Source organism: Lipotes vexillifer, unplaced genomic scaffold (genome assembly GCF_000442215.2).
Source record: "Lipotes vexillifer unplaced genomic scaffold, Lipotes_vexillifer_v1.1 scaffold1129, whole genome shotgun sequence".
Classification (NCBI taxonomy): Eukaryota; Metazoa; Chordata; class Mammalia; order Artiodactyla; family Lipotidae; genus Lipotes; species Lipotes vexillifer.
This window is the reverse complement of record NW_006789022.1, coordinates 1147260-1163164: the sequence shown is the minus strand read 5'-3', so window position 1 is coordinate 1163164 and position 15905 is coordinate 1147260. Positions and strand designations below refer to the sequence as shown.

At 53.4% G+C, this 15905-nt stretch overlaps 2 protein-coding genes across 3 annotated transcripts; both read left to right on the top strand.

The window, feature by feature from the left end:
• The first annotated feature begins 10666 nt into the window (after positions 1-10666).
• Positions 10667-11953, top strand: ZNRD2 (zinc ribbon domain containing 2). Its single transcript, XM_007462000.1, has 4 exons — positions 10667-10715; positions 10812-10963; positions 11096-11180; positions 11575-11953. Exons 1-4 carry the CDS (start codon positions 10697-10699, stop codon positions 11916-11918), a joined length of 600 nt encoding a protein of 199 aa, XP_007462062.1. The 5' UTR covers positions 10667-10696; the 3' UTR covers positions 11919-11953.
• Positions 11954-12693: 740 nt separating this feature from the next.
• On the top strand, positions 12694-14354 carry FAM89B (family with sequence similarity 89 member B). Of its 2 annotated transcripts, none has more exons than XM_007461998.1 (2): positions 12694-13129; positions 13525-14354. In XM_007461998.1, exons 1-2 carry the CDS (start codon positions 12830-12832, stop codon positions 13801-13803), a joined length of 579 nt encoding a protein of 192 aa, XP_007462060.1. In that variant the 5' UTR covers positions 12694-12829; the 3' UTR covers positions 13804-14354. The 2 variants fall into 2 exon arrangements, with proteins under 2 accessions (XP_007462060.1, XP_007462061.1); XM_007461999.1 differs by having other exon boundaries at positions 12830-13129; positions 13564-13803.
• The last annotated feature ends 1551 nt before the right edge of the window (positions 14355-15905 follow it).

The window sequence follows — 15905 nt, the reverse complement described above, 5'->3', positions numbered from 1 at the left end:
GCCTTTCCCGTTGCGGAGCACAGGCTCCGGACGCGCAGGCTCAGCGGCCATGGCTCACGGGCCCAGCCGCTCCGTGGCATGTGGGATCCTCCTGGACCGTGGCACGAACCCGTGTCCCCTGCATCGGCAGGCGGACTCTCAACCACTGCGCCACCAGGGAAGCCCGAAGGGACTTTTGAGCCAGGAGCTGGAGAAGGAGCAGGAGTTAACAGCCAGGCGGTGGGGAGAGCCTGTAGGAAGCCCGAGGAGTCGAGGGGCCTGTGTTGAGGAGACAATTTACACAGGGACATGCGGGGTGAAGGGTAGGAAAGAGATTCATTTCTTCTAGGAGCTGAGAGAAGGCCAGCGGAGCATCGGGGTGGGGAGGTGGAGAGAGAGCATCCGGAGGCGGAGGCGGGAGGCCACGGTGAGGAATCTGAGTTTTATTTTCATTGCCATGGGGCTCAGAGCAAGAGCTGGTGCTGATGCCATCGTCCCAGGAGAGAGGACTCGGCTTGGACCCGGTGGAGATGTGTTTGGGGAGTGGAATCTAGAGACTAGGTAAAGTGGAGGGTGCACAGGAGGCGGGTGGTGTGAATGGCTCCCAGGTGTTTGGCCTGAGCCCCTGGGTGGGTGAGGAAGGCGGCAGAAGAGAGGGAGACCTGGGGGAGAGTGTGGGGCTCTGTTTGCAGTGCTTGTGTAATCCACATGGAGACGTCTCAATCCAGGGGTCTGGAGCTCAAACAGAATGTCTGCCCTGGAGACACAGACTTGGGGTCCTCCACCTACAGGGGCACTTATGGCCATGGGAAAGGGTGGGCTCGGCTGGGGAGAGAAGAGGGCCCAAGGCGAACCAGGGAGGTCACCACTCCCAGATCAGAAAGAAGAGGCAGCGTCAGAAGTGACTTAGAAGGACCAGCTGGAGGGAGCAGAGAGAGGAAAACCAGGAGTGTGATGCAGGAAGAGCCAAGAGGAGCGAGTGTTTTGGGAGGAGGGCATGGCCAAGGCTTTCTGATGCTGCTGAGAGTAGGATGGGGGGAAGGCAGCCCTTGTTGGGGGGCTGTTGAGGGGACTGAGCCACCGGGAGCCGTGAGGGCAAGCGGCACACAGTGAGTGCTCCATAAGTTTACCTACTGTCGTTACCAAACTCCTCAGCTCATCAGGAACCCAGCAGTGGGCACCCTCATGCGGGTGATGAACATTAACCTAAGTCTGCAGCCACGGGAGCTGGAGCTGGAAGGGGGGCTGCCCTGGGGAGCTGCGGCCTTCAGCACAATCCGGTGGAACCTGTCCTCGTGCAGCCTGTGGGGAGGGAGCTGCGGAAATAAATATTACCCCCGGTCTCTTCCTGTCCAGCTGGGCCCCCCAGGGGCCGAACCCCAAAGGAAGCCTGCGGGCAGGGGGGGCTGGGGAGGGAACACAGCAGGCAAGGTGAGCCTCGGGGCATGAGGCAGGGTGGACAAGGATGCAGAGTGGATCCGCAGGGCTACTGCGACAGTCCAACGCAGGTAGTGTCCATGGCCTGTCCACCTTTTCTCTTCGCATCTCCTGTGTCACCACACCCAGCCATCCCATCTTCCTTGAGTCGACCAGCATGCCTCCTAGATGTAAGTTCTCCTGCAAGTCCAAGGAGACCATGACCTCTGCGGTCAGTCCAGATCACTTCTGTTGCCTAACGGGTCTCCCCACTGCCATTTCTGCCTGGTCCTCTCCCTCCTCCACCTGGTGCCAGAGTCACCTCTTAAAACCTAATTCCAGGGCTTCCCTGGTGGCGCAGTGCTTAAGAATCCCCCTGCCAATGCAGGGGACACGGGTTTGAGCCCTGGTCCGGGAAGATCCCACATGCCGCAGAGCAACTAAGCCCGTGCGCCACAACTACTGAGCCTGCACGCCTAGAGCCTGTGCTCCGCAGCAAGAGAAGCCACTGCAATGAGAAACCCACGGAGCGCAACGAAGGGTAGCCCCCGCTCGCTGCAACTAGGGAAAGCCTGCGCGCAGCAACAAAGACCCAATGCAGCCAAAAATAAAAACAAACAACCCCCCCTTAATTCCAGGGACTTCTCTGGTGGGGCAGTGGTTAAGACTCTGCACTCTCAATGCAGGGGGCCTGGGTTCGATCCCTGTTCAGGGAACTAGATTTCACATGCCACAACCAAGGAGCCCACCTGCTGCAACTACCAGCCAGCGCAACCAAATAAATAAATTAATTAATTTTTAAAAAACCAACAAAAACCTAATTCCAACCATGATCTTTCTTGGCTTAAAAAACCTCCAACAGTTAATTTAAAAACAAAACAAAACAACAACAACAAAACCATCCAGCAGCTTCTGTCTGCTCACCTGGGCCTGCAGGGTCCTCGGCGTGGCCTGATCCTTCATGTCTTGGGGTCCTGCCTCCAGAAGGCATTTCTCTAAAACAGCCGCCCTTTGGGTCACATCCCCGCTTTGTCTCCTGCTGGTCTTCAGCACAGCCTGAAAAATTCTTCTTTGTGGGCTTGGTTACTTACGGTGCGTCTCACCGCCCTCTCAGGGAGGTACAACCTTGCCTCCAGATCCTAGTACAGGGCCTGGCAGGCAGAGGGTGCTGAAGTTTGCTGATTGACTGAATGGACTGAGACCACGGAACTCTGAAAGACGGAACAATCAGACTTGCATCATCTGGTGAGTAAGATGTGGGGATTGAACTTAAGCTGGCCTGATCCAAAACCTACACAGTGCTCCTGGGAGGGAGGAATGAGAGGGGTTCCACAAATGTCCTAAAGATAGGAGGGCAATGAGGGGCTTTGCTAGAATGTGGCAAGGAAGAGCCCTGGGACCCCAGCCCCGGGGAATGATCAGACTGCTTAAATGTTAGGGAAGGGTTCCTTTGTGCAGAGGGGTTCTTGAGGCTCAGAGATGGCAAGGGACTTGGCCAAGGTTGCATGGCTGGTTAACGGCAGAGCCAGAACCCAAACCCAGGGCTCCCAATGCCTCCTTAGGGGAACTGGCTGGACGAGGCAGCAGCAGCCTGCGTAAGGGAAGTTTCATTTCAGGAGGCAGCATAACACGGTGGTGGTTTTCTGGCATTCAATCTTCCTGCACCAGCTGTGTGCATTGGGGAAATTCTTCATCTTCCTCTAGGCCTCCTTTCCTCATTTTTAGACAACGAAGCAAAGGAGCTGACATTCATGAAGCCTTCATGATGCTGGGCACATGGTAAGTCCTCAGTATACGTTAGCTATTTTAATCATTATCTGGGCCTGGGGTCCACAGTGGGCTGTGGGTGGGAGCTGGCTGCCTGCGGGGAGGGGGAGAATAACATTGAAAGAGGGCTGACTGTGCACCAGGCTCTTTGTCACCTCTCTGAGTTCTGAATGTCTTTGGGAAGCTTCTAAGCTCTGAAGAAAGAAATGGCTCTAAGTGTTGTAGGTTCTAAAGATGACAGTTGGAAGTTTCAGAAGCCTGGAAGGGACCATTCTGCCCTGAAGCATTTCTCTCCAAAGACACTTTACTGAAAGTGACTGTCACTGAGCCCCTCTGATGTGCCCCTGCTGTGATGAAGGGCACTGAGAGATGGGATTGGAAAACGCAATGAACCAATCTTCATGCTTGATCAGTCAGAGAGGATCTTCAGCCCTGCCCCTTGTCTCCACCTTCAGAACCCAGGAAAAGTTCACTGGTGAGAATCCAGCTCTGGATGTGCACTGACCAGATGGGGTCAAGCCCTGCCACATCCCAGCAGGGTGACTGTGACTAAATCTCTTAACCTGTCCAGGCTTCAGCTTCTCCATCTGCACATTGGGAGACATAACTCACATACTTGTCCTGAGGATTAAAGGAGATAATTCAAGCTCTTAGTATAGTGCCCGGCCCCAAGAAAAAAATACACCAAAAGTTGAGTAGTATTATTTTTGCTACTGTATCATCTAGTCCTTTCTTGCTTCCCAGAAACGTCAGGTCAATTCACATTGCAGTGAAAGACAAGAAGAAAAGTCAACCCCCTTCGGAGGCCTGTTGCCGTGATGATAAAATAATGCCAGTTACGATTTTCAGAGCCTTGGCTACACAGCATAGGCCACTCGTTGTCATGTGAACCTGACCCACCGATAAGGCAGTCAAGTGGGACCTGCAACTGAGCTGTGTGTGAATATGCTGCCGTGGGGTGTGCTGTTGCTCAGGGACAGGCCTAACTACTGCCACATCCACTGTGCCACAGGTAGGGACAGATGTTGGGCTGGCTCACATGAGGGTAGGGAAGGGTCCCACACTTCCCAAACAGCTAGTCTATCCACCGTTACTGGTCTGAATGGGCTTTACCACCAGCACTTCTGAGACCGTCTAGGTGCTTGCTCCCTTGTCAAGGACTATGATGGGTCTGAGGTTTTTTGTTTAATTTTTTGTATATTTATTTTATTTTATTTATTTGGTTGTGCCAGGTCTTAGTTGCAGCAGGCAGGCTCCTTAGTTGTGGCTTGTGGGCTCCTTAGTTGCAGCATGGGAACTCTTAGTTGCGACATGCATGTGGGATCTAGTTCCCCGACCAGCGATCGAACCCGGGCCCCCTGCATTAGGAGTGTGGAGTCTTTTTTTTTTTTAAATTTATTTATTTTGGCTGCGTTGGATCTTCGTTGCTGTGCACGGGCTTTCTCAGTTGCGACGAGCGGGGACTACTCTTCGTTGCGGTGCGCTGACTTCTCATTGCAGTGGCTTCTCTTTGTTGCGGAGCACAGGCTCTAGGCACATAGGCTTCAGTAGTTGAGGCATACGGGCTCAGTAGTTGTGGCGCAGGGGCTTAGTTGCTCCGCGGCATGTGGGATCTTCCTGGACCAGGGCTTGAACCTGTATCCCCTGCATTGGCAGGTGGAATCTTAACCACTGTACCACCAGGGAAGTCCCGGGTCTGAGGTTTTACCTTACTTGCAAACACAAGTGAGCCTGCCACAGGTTCGTGCATGCTGGCAGAAGACAGGAGATTCCTGGGTCAGAGACAAAGGACCATTATTCATGGCACAGTAAATAGCATGATCATCAGCATATTAACATCAGTCCTCTTGTCCCCAGGTCCCGTGGGGGTGGCACAGATGACCTAGATAGACTCCTGCACACAGTGGACTGTGGTATGGGAGAGGACGCTAAACTTAAGAACGCAAATCTTTTCTAATGACTCCCCTTTGCACTGGAGGGAGATTCTGTCTCGATCTTCCATGGCTATTCACTGTACCAATATCCTTGAGAAGAGAGTCCAGGACAAAGGCAGTCAGTTGCCTCGCTTGCAAAATGCGCAGAAACTCAAGAGCTCCCTGGAGAATTGTCTTACAGTAATATCCACCCCTCATTTCTACACTGTCTTGGCTTTGGGCGAATTTTCCCATGAGTTCACCACTCTGTTGGCAAATCTGATCGACAGAGGCTAGGACCAAATCTGTTCAATTTGTGTCATACAGCATTTAATTAAAGCTACTACCAACAGAACTACAAGCAGCAGGATGAAGCCAACTTGCAGTACTGACCTCAACCATGCCTCCCAGATGAACAAATCCATAAAGCATCATATCTACCTTAGAAAGCCAGGTGGCTCGCTCCTTAGTTCTCTGCATCAACCTTTCCACCTTGGCCCAGAAGGCATTCAGGAGAGCCCCAATTCACTGACCAAGGTTGCTATGGATGATGGATTTCTCCTATACTTCTTCCTTACAGACTAAAGTCTGTGCAATCAATACATCTGCTGTACCTGGATTAATGCCTCCAGCCATGAGTAAGAAGGTCCTTTTTCTCCGACCCAGGAGCCTTCTGTCTTCTGCCAGCATGCATGAACCTGTGGCAGGCTCATGTGTTAGTTTGCAAGTAGGCTAAAGTCAAGGATAAATTTCAAGTCACTCTGTTTTCTGGAGAGAGACAAGTTAATGTGTGACTTCCACGTCAATCATACAGTCTCAAGGGTACTGGTGGTGCTTCTGGGAAAAAACATGGCGCCCCCAAGTGGGACTTACATCAGCTAGGGGGGGCCCAGGTTGACAGTGCCTCCCTTCAAGTCCGTAGGCCTTAGGGCTTCCAGCCCAATCCAAATAATTAAGTCTAGTCCTTGTTTTTGGAGGGCTTGGCTAAGGGCAGTTAGTCCTGTTTGCCCATGCCACCAGCCAGATGCCATTCATCTACTCCATGGCATGACTGAGTGGTGAAAGCTTCAGGATTGGGCCTGGGATCTGTATCTGGAGGTGATGTTGTTGACAGGTATTTTATGTAGGAGGTACAGGAGCTGAGGCTACCCCCTGCTGCTTCCAATCTCTTGGTAAGGTTAAACAGAATGGCAATCAAATCAAGGTCAGAACTGTCTAGTGGAGCATGGCAGACTCAGCAGTCAGTTAAATTTAAGTCACTTGAAATAGTTTGGGCGAGTTGGACCAAGATGTTGTCCTCAGTGAAGAAGCCTCCAAGTGGTTTGGAAAGACAAAGACTATAAGTGTCTTTCTTTCCCCCATTTCTCCCAGGGTCTGAGGTGTCCCCTCCCCAAGTGCCAAGGTTGTTATTCTCCCTCCAGTGTCACAAAATCGATGTGTTCTATTCTAGTAGTTAGAACTTCACCTTTTTTCCAATCACCTCCTACTTACACTTTTCATCTGGAAGGATCAGGTGCAAGAAGGACAAGGACATTTTTATAAAACATACAGGAGCCCACTATGTCCCCCACTCTACGTGTAGGCCACTGTTCGGGGACTCAGAGAGGTGTGCGTGCCAAGCGCTCCAGGTATTCTCATGATCTAGGACCGTGTCAGTCAAATAAGAGAATCCAGGTGGTTGAGAATCCCCTAGGCCCCTTTCTGACTGGGCTATCACCCGGAGTTGCACCAATCAGGCTGACCTGGGGTTGCTGTTAAGGGAAAGAGAGAAGCATTATGTCCAGGGATGGTGAACATGGAACCCTAAATTTTCAAAACTGGTCTATATAATCCCCACCCCTCTCATCTCAGTCATTATGAAGGACATGGCCTAGATGAGATGGTCCCATCCTGGGGACAGCCACATTCAGTTATTGAACTGCTGTACTAAGGTGTGTGGACCAGGAGGGAGAGCCAGAAATCTCTTTGAGCTAATTTTTGAGGAGCTATTTCAATGCTCAACAGTAGTACCACATGCTTGTGGATGACAGGGAGGATAGAAGGACCACCAAATACCTAGACTATCAGCCCATTGTTGAGTGGCCTGAGATGAAAGGTGCACCATTGTTAGACTCCAATTGGTCCAGAAAGCCAAAAACGTTACACAGATTCGTCTCAAGAACCACAATGGGGTGACCAGAGTTGGCTGATTGGCCTGAAACAGTACCACTGTAACCTGAAAAAGTGTGAGACACCATCCATAGCCCCAGGAAGGAGTCAAAGGTCCCATGCATTCAATCTCTCAGGAGTGGGCAGGGGCAATGCCACATACACTGTAGCCTCCTCTTCACAGGACAAACAGATGAACTTTTGACCGGGATCACAAATCTGGCATGGAGTGGTGGCTTCTGCATCAGCAGCATAGAGTCCTTCACTTTGTGCCCACTCTGTGATGGTGGACGTGTTGCCATATCTGGTGGTATGATGGGTCCAGGCAGAAATGGAGACAATCTGGGCAGTGCAGGCTCGAACAACAGCTTGATTCATGTCAGTCTCATCAGAGAATGGGCCTTTAGCATGGGCATCTGCATAAGTGATCTAGATAGTTTGATCAGCCACGATTTGTTTCCACAGTTAGCTGAGAACATTGCCATCCAAAGCCCTCTATTAGGCGGCAGGGTCCTGACATTATCTATCTCACATTTGGGGACTCCTTGACTCAGCAACCGCAGCAACATTGCTTTCCAGCTGGAGCGGCAAGGTTCACACCCTTTGGCTGACCTGGGCTTGAGTTGGTCAGGCTTGCTAATGGTTTGGCAATTTTGTTGATCTTCTAAAGAACTAACTTGTAGGTGAGTTGATTTTCTCTAATCTATTCTAGTCTTCCTTCTGCTTGCTTTGGGTTTAGTTTGCTCTTTTTTCTAGTTTCTTAAGGTGGAAGATTAGGTTACTTAATTGAGACTTTTTTTTTTCTTTTAAATATAAGAATATACAACTATAAATTGCCTCTAAGCACTGCTTTGGCTGTATCTCACAAGTTTTGTGCTGTTTTCATTAATCTCCAAGCAGTTTCTAATTTCCCATGTGTTTTCTTCTATGACCCATTAGTTATTTAAGAGGGTGTTGTCTAATTTCCACATATTTGTGAATTTCCCAAATTTCCTTCTTTTATTGATTGCTAATTTCGTTCCACTGTGATCTGAGAACATACTTTGTATTATTTCAACCCTTTTAAGTGTATTGAGACTTGCTTTATGGTCTAACATATGGTCTGTCCTGGAGCATGTATATTTGAGAACAATATGACCTGCTGTTGTTAGGTGGAACGTTCTATAGATGTTTGTCAGGACTTGGGCGTGACTTGCACAGCCGTGACTTTTATTAAAAGGAGACTACCTTGATAGACGGTATTTCTGTCCCTACCTTGATAGACGGTATTTCTGTCCCCCTGTCATAATAATGTCTCATTTTTGCCTTGTTTTAATAGAAGGGCTAGGAGAGTTTTCTAGGGCAGTGGAGCTGATCACAAGAATTTATCTAGATTTCTTTGGGGCACCTGTAGCAGTACTGTAAACCTAAAGTAAGACAATCGGAGCCCAAAGAGTAATAAATGCCTCATCTATGGTTTCCTATGGGAGTTTGTCTCAAGGAAATTTCCCGGAAGAGGGACAAAGCTCCCTTATAGCAGCCAAGACCCATTAGGGGGGAAAAGCTGAGACCTTTCACTGTCATCTCAGAATAGATATAAGATTCGCATGATAGCCTGTAGAAAGGGCTGAGCTGTAAGATGACCCAGCTGTTGCCATTCTTCCTTACCAAGCATCACATGCCCTGCCCCTCCTCTCCCAAGTGAGCCAGCAAAGTTCTAATGATTCGTCTATTTTTTTGTCCATAGCAGTAATGAATTTCCCTCCATTCATGTTTAATGTGTGTGTGCATCTCTGTAAAGGCTGCCTGAAAGGAGGTGGAAACTTCTGTACTCCCAGGATGAGTCTTTTTTTTTTTTCTTCTTCTCTTTTTTTGGCTGCACTGGGTCTTTGTTGCTGCACGTCAGGATGAGTCATTGGTTGTTACAATGGGGCAGACCTGGACTGTGAGGTGCTACCTTTCCACTCCCAAACCCCACCCAGAAGAGAGTAGTTGTCATGAGGAATAAAAGAAAGGGAGAAAATGGGAGGATGAGTGTAAGGATCTTAGTTGGTGTCAGACAGGATAAGCTGCTGAGTGGATATGGGCCATTATGATGACACAGAAGGGTGCATCGAGGAATTCGGTGGGGTGGTGGGGCGTGCTGGGAGCTGAAGATAGTAAGGACCCGAAGGGTCTGTGCATGTAGGCTAGAGGCCAAGAGTGCCTAGTCATTTTGGCAGAACTGACCTGGCGTCAGGCCCTGAGTCAGGTACACTGCTGCCCAAGAGGCTGCTGGTAGATGGACAGAGTGACTTGGGGCACAGGGCTCTCCAAGGAAGCAGGAGGCAGGAAGAGTCAGAAAATGTAAGTTCCAGGGAGTCTATGTAGGAGGAAGATGGGGCCAGGAGGAGGGTACTCTATCTTCAGGTAAAACTGAAAGCATGTTCTGCCAGTCAGAGAAGGAGATTGCCGATGAGATTACGGGAGTCTAAATCCTAGCTCCTTCTCCACTGACCTGGTGTACTGCCTTGAGGCACTGCAGGCTGCACATCTGGGGACTGCTGCCTGCTCCACCTGGCTTCTTCAAACCTCCTAAGGGAGAGGAGGTGTATGGAAAAAGAACAGAGAAAAAAAAAAAACTCACCAAGGTCAATGGTCAGGGAGCACTAGTAATTTTAACAGCAACGCACTCAAGAAGAGCATAACGGTCACAGGCGTGTGTAATAAACCCCTCATCCCCACCCTCCAGCGTGTATCACTCAGTTGCGGCTGGAACCGAAACTGCACATGCCCAGCACAGCGATTTCCACCCCCCACCCCGCGGTCAGCTGGCTTTTCGAGGGTTCAAACTTCAACAAAACAAAATGTCTTCTTAGGGGCTGACTTTGAATCACTACCAGGCCTTTGGGTGGGGAAGACAGGGGGTGGGCAGACTGGAACACCGAACGTGCAGAAGGGGAGGGGTCTTGAAATAAGCTGAAAAGCAGCGAGAACGATGGCCGCCTGGCCTGCCTTGCCAGTTAAGGTGAGGACTGAGGCCCGAGGAGGCTCCACGCACGCGTAAGGGGCCGTTTGTTATCAAGGGTGTTGTGATGTTGCCACTGCCCCGCCTGCCCCGGGTCCTGCCAGTGCGGAAAGGGAAACTCGAAGGGAAGCGGAGGCCAGCGGAGATTTCTCAAGCCAACCGGTCCCCTCCCGCCGCGTCGGGCAGGAAGAGTGACTCTGCGCATCCACTTCCGGGCCCTGCGACTTTGAGCTGCATTATCACGGAGACGCCCCTCCTGTGGCCCGGCCAGTCGAAAGTTTTTGTCCACAGGCTCCCACCGAGGGGCGCACCAGTGGGACAGGGTCTAGTCTGCGGCAGACACGCCCCACTTTGGGCATCGCGACGTCGGAGCACACAGAGCGCCATTTCCGCCCTCATCCTCGGCCCCACACGGAGGGGCGGAGCCAAGCGGAAGGCGCGCGACTTGTGCGTCACTTCCGGTGAGTCTAGCGGCGACAACGGTAACATGGCCCTGAACGGCTCTGGTGAGGACTTGGCCTGCGGGGGTTTGTGGCTGCGGGTTGCGGGATGCAGCCTGCTTCGGCAAGATCCCCTGGCCCCTTGTGCCTCTCTTCCCCCAGAAGTCGACGACTTTTCCTGGGAGCCCCCGACCGAAGCGGAGACGAAGGTGCTGCAAGCGCGGCGGGAGCGGCAGGATCGCATCTCCCGGCTCATGGGCGACTACCTGCTGCGTGGTTACCGCATGCTGGGCGAGACGTGCGCGGACTGCGGGGTGAGGAGAGACTCGGGACGTGGGATCCAGGATGGGGCCGCGGACCAGGCCACACGGCCCTTGACCAGCGCTCCCCTCTGGACCCCATCGCCCGGCGTCTCACCCCTGCCCCGTGTGCTTTCTGGCCCCTAGACGATCCTCCTCCAAGACAAACAGCGGAAAATCTACTGCGTGGCTTGCCAGGAGCTCGACTCAGACGTGGACAAAGATAATCCGGGTGAGGTGTCGAGTGTGCTTGGTGAAGGAGTGTGGTGAAAGAGGCTCAGGAACAGTAGGTGGGAGGTGACAGTGGTATTTGTGGGTGAGGCGGGGGTGAGTTGCTTTCTCCTTTCAGCTCTGGAAAGGACCATTCATTCAGTAAGAGCACGAAGCACCTACCGTGTGCCAGAGATCATGGAGAGTCTGAGCTTATTAGGCATAGTTCTGATGAGAGAGATGAAGCAAGGGCATAAATAACTGATACAAAGAAGAAAATGGACAAATTGCCTTATACTGGGGCAGGGAAAACATCTCAACTAGAGAGAGAGCAGAACAGTAAAGAGTAGGGAAGTGGCTCAGGGCTGAGGTGAGCCAGGTATCCTGACCATTCCACCGGCTTTTTCCTCTTTTAGCTCTGAATGCCCAGGCTGCCCTCTCCCAAGCTCGGGAGCACCAGCTCGCCTCTGCTTCGGAGCCCCCCTTGGGCTCTCGGCCTGCCCCTCAGCCCCCAGTACCCCGTCCAGAGCACTGTGAGGGAGCTGCAGCAGGGCTCAAGGCAGTCCAGGGGCCGCCCCCTCCTGCTGTGCCTCCAAATGCAGATGTCGTGGCCTGCACACAAGAGGCTCTCCTGCAGAAACTGACCTGGGCCTCAGCTGAGCTGGGCTCTAGCACCTCCCTGGAGACTAGCATCCAGCTGTGTAGCCTTATCCGGGCTTGTGCTGAAGCTCTGCGTAGCCTGCAGCAGCTGCAACACTAAAGAACCCCTCCTGAGAAAATCCCTGTAGAAAAACAGCTTTTCCTCCTGTGTGATTTTTTTCTTTTCTTGGTTCTGAGTGTGCATGTAAGCCCCAGCTCTGCTCGTCTTTTTCCTACTTTTGGCTTCTCATGCTATCACAGTCTGGTCTCCTTGATGCCCTGAGAGATGAGTTGGGCTTGTTTCTGCTCAGTTTCCCCACTCAAAGGATGAGGCGGGAGAGGACTATGTGATACTTTTATTCTGATGAGGAGGCCACAGCCTCCTCAAAAGCAGAAACAGGCGTCGATCTCTAAAGGAACCCTGCAACCTCCTCAGCCATCCAGTGCTCATTCCCCATCCTTGAGTGAGATTTGGGGTTCCAGTCCCCTTGGTAGCTTCCCCTCCTTCCCCCGAGGATCCCGACACCATCATCCTGTCCCACCTCAGGCCCAGACCAGGTACTCAGATACTGACAGGGTGTCAGTCAATTAGGGATCAATTATGGACTTACCCTCAGTCTCCTGGCCGCCACCCACCCCCCTTTTTAGATCCTGGAGAGTTATAATAAGGCAGAATAAATAATTAAAGTGTTGTGTTTGGGGGTGGAGAACCGTGAAAGAACCGCACGCTCCGCTTTTGCCCTCTTACCCCTTTTTCCTGCTCCCCTTCTATTGGTGGCCAATCACCTGTTCTCTGCTGTCTGCGACCTGGGGCAACGTGGTCGCATCAGCCGTTGCCCTTTTAAGAGAGGCCCTGCCCACACGGAGGGGTGGGCAGGGGGCGGAGTCGGAGGAATCGGGTAGGAACAAAGCACTCCCTGCGGGCGGTGGCTGGGCTCGGCTGGCGGGGCCGCGGGGTGCGGGGCCTGCGGGCGGCAGCCCGGGCGGAGCGTTGGAGGGAAGGAGGCGGCATCATCCTCTGCCGGTCCGGCCATGAATGGGCTGCCTTCGGCCGAGGCGCCAGGCGGCGCGGGCTGCGCCCTGACCGGTCTTCCGCCGTTACCGCGCGGCCTCAGCGGTCTTCTCAACGCGAGCGGGGGCTCGTGGAGGGAGCTGGAGCGCGTCTACAGCCAGCGCAGCCGCATCCACGATGAGCTGAGCCGGGCCGCCCGCGTACCGGACGGGCCCCGTAAAGCCGCCGGCGCCGCCAACGCGGGAACTGCCGCGGGTCCCCCCGGCCCGCGTCGCCCTGTTAACCTCGACTCGGCGCTAGCGGCGCTGCGCAAGGAGATGGTGAGTAGCCCTGCCTCGGTCAGCTGGGCGTTGCGGGGTGATGGGGGCTGCCGCCGAGCTTGAGGGTCCTGGAGCGGGGCGGAGTACATAAGGCAGCGCGCTATCTGGGTCTAGAGGATTGGCAGAAACCGGTTGGGGCAGAGGGGATATGGTAACAATAATTAGTTACCGTTTATGGTAATAGTTACTATGTATTTTAAAATGCCTTACTAGTGTTATTTCATTCTATTCTGCTAGATAAATGTTGTCCCCGTCTTGCAGATAAGGGTCAGTGGCTTGCCTAAAGATTCAAAGCTTGTAGATGGCATCTGATGTCCACAAAAACCTGTGCTTGGGAAGACTAGCTAGGGGGGTGGCTTCGACCCGAACTCCAGCCCACTCTCAGTCTTTTGCAGGTGGGCCTGCGGCAGCTGGACATGTCCCTGCTGTGCCAGCTGTGGGGCCTGTATGAGTCGATCCAGGACTATAAGCACCTGTGCCAAGACTTGAGCCTGTGCCAGGACCTGTCATCCTCCCTGCATTCAGACAGTTCCTACCCACCTGATGCTGGCCTATCTGATGATGACGAGCCTCCTGATGCTAGCCTGCCCCCAGACCCGCCACCCCTCACTGTGCCCCAGACGCACAATGCCCGAGACCAGTGGCTGCAGGATGCCTTCCACATCAGCCTCTGAAGAGCTAGGGTGGTAGGGGGCATGTACCCATGCAAAAGGCTCAGAAACTCACCCCTCAGCAAGTATTCAGACTATAGTGCCTGCTTTCCCCCATACCACCTCACCTCACAGGAGGAGGGCAAGGCCTGGGCCCCTTGGGGGCAAAACTGCCTACCCTCTCTCTCCTGTCTTGGGTTAACTGGCACTGGGGCAGGTACCTGGGCTACAGCCTCTGCCCATGGCACTGGACCTCCACTTCTCCCACATGTGTGTACTCCAGCTTGGCCGACCTTCAGTCTGGCAATGGGGTCCAAAGCATCTAGCACTCCCCTTGGCATCTCTGTGACTGGGATGAGTGCCTGACTCCTATCTCTTCACCTTTTGCTGCTATTGGCAGCTGCTGCCTCAGGGGCATCCCACCTCTGGTCCCTGGGTTCCACGGCCCTAGACAAGGGCTCTCCAGGACCCATTCCTGCACCACCACGGCCGGGAGGGCCAAGGCTCCGCGCTGGATATTTAAGTTTAGGGGCCAGCCTCCTGGGCACATAGATAAATAAATAACTGTCTCAGCATTGTTGTGTTCTGACTGCCTGGCTCAGGGGCGGGAAGATAAGCGGTGATTCTGTAAAGTGCTGCCCCGCGCTCCGCCAGCAGGTGGTGCCCGAGACCCCGAGTTGGAAGAGGCTCGGCGGTGCCAGGGTGCGAACCCTCGCTCCCCGGGCAGAGTCGCCGATCTGCCGATCGTTCCAAGCTGCCCCAGCTTGGTCCCGCGGTTGGTTGTGTGAGTGCGGGCGAGTCACTTCCCCTCTCTGGCCGGAGGCCTGGAGCTCAACGCCCCTCCCCACTCGCTTTGGGCTTTCCTGGCCGGCCGGGAAGGAAAGAGAAGGAGCCGCCCTTCTCGAGGAGAGAAACTTTCCACCCCGAGTGGGGGCGGGGTTGGGGCGGCACAGGAAATGGGTGGGCCTGGGCTGGCGGGCCGGGCCGAGGGGCCCTAGGCGAGACAGGGGAGGGCGCCTCCTGGAAGGGCCTGGGACGAGTGAGTGACCTATGGGCGGGCGGAAAGAGTTGCAGAGGCAGAAGGGGGGTGAAGTCGCAATGCTCCAGGCCTCCCCAGAGGCCAGACAAGCCCCGGAGGGGAGATGGGGGCAAGCCTCTGGGCTTGGATGCATGAGACTCCCAGCGGCGCCAACACCCGCATTCTATGCCTGGCTTCCCCTCAACAGCACCTGGGACCTTCAGGGTTGTATGTAAAAGGCTTTCTCTTACAGAGGAAACGGAGAACCGCGATGCTGGGTCTAGGAGCTAAACCCGGTGTCAGGTTCCCTCCCCTCCCCCAAAGAAGCCTGAACATTTGCGAATGGTGGGTGCTAAGGCTTCCACACACACGCACAATACCCCACAGCTTCCTGAAACGAAGAGGAGAGGAGAGGACCTCAAAGTTGCGCACTTAGGCTTACCGGCCGCTCATCCCCATGCCTCCTGGACACAACTCAACTGACACTCCTGGCAGATCAGACGTCCTGTTCAAACCGAGTATTTATCAAGGACCAGGCTTCTGTCCATTCACAAACCTAGCAGAGCGTTCACACTGGCAGACGGAACAGGCTGATGTGCTGCTCTATGGCAGTTCTTGTAACTCTGCGCCTGACACCTGCAGCGGCTCATTACCAAGCAGGCAGCCGGGCGGGCTGGCGATAAGGACTCTAATCTAGGTGTGAACAGAGCGGTTAACGCCCCAGGGCAGGCTTCCCAGGGGAGGGAGAGTAAACACACCCTCTTTCCCGTCCACGATAACGGATTTCATTTAATAAAACCGGCAAAATCAGCCAGGTTCTACACTAAATGCTTTCCAAGGTTTTATTCTCAATGATGTTGTAAAAGATGGAACTATAATTATCCCTATTTCACTGAGGTGAAAACTGAGGCTCAGAGCGTTAGTACTTTGCCCAAGGTCACACGCTTGTTGGAAGTCATCTGCTTGTGGGATGTTGGGACCACCTTCCCACTTGACAGCTGGAGAGTCAGGTTCTGAAACCGGCAAGTGGGTGCTGCCCACAGGTAGGGCTACCCGGGTTGGCCCCTGACCCTGCTCCTTCCTGCTCTGGTTAACTCGTGGGTGGCAG